Source organism: Endocarpon pusillum (genome assembly GCF_000464535.1).
Source record: "Endocarpon pusillum Z07020 unplaced genomic scaffold scaffold5444, whole genome shotgun sequence".
NCBI classification, from domain to species: domain Eukaryota; kingdom Fungi; phylum Ascomycota; class Eurotiomycetes; order Verrucariales; family Verrucariaceae; genus Endocarpon; species Endocarpon pusillum.
Window position 1 is genome coordinate 1 of NW_006916514.1, and position 4,386 is coordinate 4,386.

The window sequence follows — 4,386 nt, forward strand, 5'->3', positions numbered from 1 at the left end:
GCATCCACCCGAGTAACAGCGAGGGGGATACGCCCAACGCCAAGATACTCTCTTGGCGCGTAAATATAAGCTGGCCAAGGAGAAAATGCATGCGTATCATCTATCATCTGCTTAGTATATTCAATTGGAATACATCTACTTGACGAAGTCTCTCCACTGCCGCCCGCCTGTCGCCGGGTTTGCCATCTGACAAGTCCCAAATACAAGGTCTCTATATCCATTCTTGAATGCAGGTCAGTAAGATTCTCCCGTCATCACTGTGCAGCTCTGTTCACCCCGCCGAGACCAAAAAGAAAAGGATCTGGAGAGCAGGAACCGCACCGACGTAGTGGGATCCGGCAAGCCAGCCTGACCTACTGCTTTAAAGCCCGACCAATCCTCCTAATCATCCAGCCCTGTCCCCGGAGGAGGAGGCACATCGGTATCCTCAAGCACTGAGGAGCCGGATTCATTAGCTTCCATCGCAAAGGTATCTTCGAAGCGCTCCCAGTACTCAACCAGGACCTCGACGGTCATGCCCCCCTTGTATTGGCCGCCACAACGACATGATTCCGCTGAGGCAGCACATTGATCATTATTTCACCTTCTGCGGCTGTGATCTCGACACAGACGTCGTAGCCAAGTGCTTGAGTTCGAGAGCGGTAGAAACAGGCCAGGTGACCACCCCAGTATTCTTCAAGTCCGATTGCCTTATCGACATCGTAAAGCTCTTTCGGTTCTGGATGATTTGCGATGGTTCTGCTAGCCCAGGTATCGGCTATTCGAGGAACCACAACGAAAGGTCGGTGTCCAGGATACCACAATCAACGAAGATGCCTCCATTACGAGCAGCGTAGCGGACGAACAAGCCCGTGTGATCTTGTGGACATACAGTTCGGGATCTGACAACGAATGGATTACCAATGGCATTCTCGGCAACTTTATCCATCGCATATCTGTACGAGGCGTCGAAATCGACGCGAGACTCCGACCATGACTTTCAGTTCCGGATAGGCGCGAGCAATTTCAATCACAAGAGTCGCCTACAGAAGTGTACGTGTAAGCTGCGCAAGGAACCATTCCACAAGCTGGGAAGTGTGAAACATGTTTCTTCTCTATGCCTGCGGATGGTGTACTGTGCCACAATGCGTCTCCCTTTTCTAACGAATAGCCTAGGTTCACATTCCATTAATTCACAATATGAATAATTTCATTGCGCTCTAAAACCGGCCATGTCTAACCTGCGTTGGGGATCATAATTCTAGCTGTCTAACTCGAAGCTCCGTGAAAATCCCCTTCCCATCCAGCCCGCCAGAGTCGACATCTAGACATGTCAATGTGCAAATCGAAAATCGAGTCTTTTGTTGCCTTTATCATTTGTAGTCGCAAGGTATGTACTTCTCTCCGCGTGACTCATCTCCTTCCATCTTGATTCACGGACTCTAGAGAGTATATCAGCACCACTAATATATCAAGGCGTAGTCAAGGCATACCTATTGCGCCAGACGTAGAAGAGCTTGGCCCCAATGAAGAGAAAGAAGTTGTAGGCACAAATAGCGAGGAGGATCTTGTTGCCAGTTCTGTACATCGGCTTATCCTCTTCGCGGTAGATCTGTTAGTGGCGTCAGCAAGTACATATGTGGGATGCCTCCCTGTGCTCACATTCTGCGATATTAGACTACTTGCTTGCACGAACATGTTGTACAGTGCAGATGCAACAGTTCTCGTTCTTACCGAGCCGGCATTCCGGGAGGTTATGGCGACATTGATGGCATGCACATATGGTGTTCCGACCAGCAACATCGAAAGCGTATATTTAGTCCAGGGGCTTGCACTGCTAGGGATCGTTTCGAGCGCTACCAACAGGGGTAGCATCCAGATCTGGCTTACGAGACCGGTTAGGAAACGCTCGTTCGTCTCCTCAGAAACCCAAGTCCAGAAAAGGAGACCGGCGATGAAGAGCACATAGGCAGGGATGCTGAGGAGATTGGTTTGAAGCGTGCCGAATCCGATCGCCCTCAACTGTAGCGTGAGGTAGCTTGTGATCGGATGATTGGGGATCAGAAATGAAAGGCCTAGTAGATAGATGGGCCACATCTCCCAGTCAAGAAATGACTGCCATAGCAGCTTTGGTGTGACAGCCTGTCTGTTATGCATGTCGCCTTTGGAAGGATCATCACGGAGAACGCGATTTACCATGATCTTTTCTTCTCTCTCGTTGAACCAACCATCCTTACCTCGGAAACGTGATGCCGTCTGCGTTGGAGACGGTGGCATATAAAAATAGGTTGCAATGCCAATCAATCCTGTGAGGGTGCCCTCGATTGCGAACAGCCACCGCCATCCGCCCATGCCATTGACGCCCCGCAATCGGAGAATCCCGAACGCTAAGAATGCTCCGACGATGTTTGTAAACTGAGATGATGTCCAGAAGTAGCTCAGTCGCCGTGGTAGCTCCTTACCGGTATACCAGTAGGACAAGTACAGGATAGTGTCCGGAATGAAACCACCTTCGATAAGTCCTAGCAGCGATCGGGTCGCAAAGAACGATCTACGACTGTTCAGAAATGCCTGAAAGCTAGCGACTGAGGACCACATGATCTAGAATCCCTATCAGCATGTCTCATACCGCACGGAAACCACGCACCATCTGCATTGGAATCCACCGATCTGGTCCCAGCTTCTTTGATATCAGCTGGGATGGCAATTCCGCCTAATCGACGTGTCAATGGCGAGGACTGCGTTTGGGAAGCTAAATACACACGCTCAAGAAGCTAACATAGAAAATTGTCTGACCAGTGTTGTAATCGTTGGTGTTGAGATTTAAGTCTTTGAGCATGTTGTCAGAAAGAGCCTGCACGATATTTGCACGATCAAGCTGTAGCGCGAAGAACGTCAGGCAAACCCAGGTGCAAATGCGGAGGTCAATCTGAGGAGCAAAATCAGCACGGTTCGATGAGTTTAGCTTCCAGCATTCCCCTCACCTTGCGAACCAAGTTTTTCTCTTCGTGTTCGTCCCAGCGAAACTTGGGGTCATATCTATGGCGCCCTTCGTATTTGTCAATTGGGACATAGAAGTCGTCGAGACCTTCTGTGAGAAAAGCCGTATTCCCTTTAATGGAAGTGTGACTGGAGCTGCTATCATCGTCCACCACGTGCCTTGCAGAACTATCATGCTCTTCGAAATCGATCTTGGACACTGGGGGAGAATATAACTTTCCAGGGTTGTCCATGTTACCATATATAGAGACGGCTAGTATAGCACTTGCTACGGTTCCCAAGACCTTGCCAATGGCGCGGCGTTAATATCTGTCCCCAGGACGTGGCGACAATCTCTTCGTAAAAGGTTTTCAACGTGATTTGTCGAGCAACTGGGTGAGAAAATTAATATAGCTGCTCTGTGTTGCAGGCCACTTATATGCAGAGTGCAATAAAATTAGTGGAAGCGAAAGTTGGAAGATTGCGAACCCTCTTTACTGCAAAAGCTGCATTGAGATAAGCTTGCATTGAGATTCGTAATGGAATCGACACGCATGCGAACGTGGACCAGAGATGAAAATAGTCACACAAGAAACGAACCCGAATATATTGACTATACACACCTGGTGACGAGTCCCACTCCGGTCGCGCGCAAAGCTTTAACGTTCTTAGAGAATTGCCATGGCGTGCTCCATAGGTGAACAGAGGTAGACTACGACCGATAGTGGAACCAGATAGCAGAATGCAAGTCTGCAAATGACCTTCCTGTCCTGTCAAACTATCCGGGAAGTGATAAGATATTCAGCCTGGATCGATTTGTCACAAGCCAAAGCAATCGCGTGCTTCTGCTGGAGGACAAGACTTGAGAGATCAGAGGCGTTTGATTGCTCATCTTTGTTAAAATTGACGTGATTGACAACCAGAAGAGGAAGGTAGTCATACTCGAGCCCATGCGATATGCCTCGTTGGTGTTCTGTACATCAAGGCTGCAAGGCATGCACGATGTTTTGAATGTTGTCTAGATCGTTGGCTGATGAACGACCTTGTTTAGGCCTGAGATAGGAGATCAGGAATCTGGTTCGCTGTGGGGGTGTGATTGGATGATTGACAGAATGTCGTTCGAAACCATGCCAATCACGCCATTTCGAAAAGATAATCACGAAACCGCTCGATGGCAAAGAACGACCTATGTGTAGTGGTCTTAGAGGTGCAATGACGCATTTTTTGATTGTCTCTTTCAGTCGTAGAAGGTCGTCGAGCATGTGCAATAGCAACTCTTCCTCCAGCATTCCCAACCCGCCTCGGATATTCGGCGCTGAGCCGTGTCGACCTAGCAAATAGTAAAGGTATAAGACCATAGAATCTGCTTTAATGTGTAGTTTGCATCTGTACACAGTTATTTCACAGTGAAGGAACAAATACGCCAAC

The 4,386-nt window shown here is 48.7% G+C and overlaps 1 protein-coding gene across 1 annotated transcript; it reads right to left on the reverse strand.

Annotated features, from left to right (window-relative positions):
- Positions 1-1,312: 1,312 nt before the first annotated feature.
- On the reverse strand, positions 1,313-3,212 carry EPUS_07561 (uncharacterized protein; the record flags this gene model as incomplete). Its single annotated transcript, XM_007806397.1, has 6 exons — positions 1,313-1,421; positions 1,473-1,591; positions 1,642-2,580; positions 2,627-2,692; positions 2,744-2,908; positions 2,964-3,212. 6 exons carry the CDS (start codon positions 3,210-3,212, stop codon positions 1,313-1,315), a joined length of 1,647 nt encoding a protein of 548 aa, XP_007804588.1.
- Positions 3,213-4,386: the final 1,174 nt, after the last annotated feature.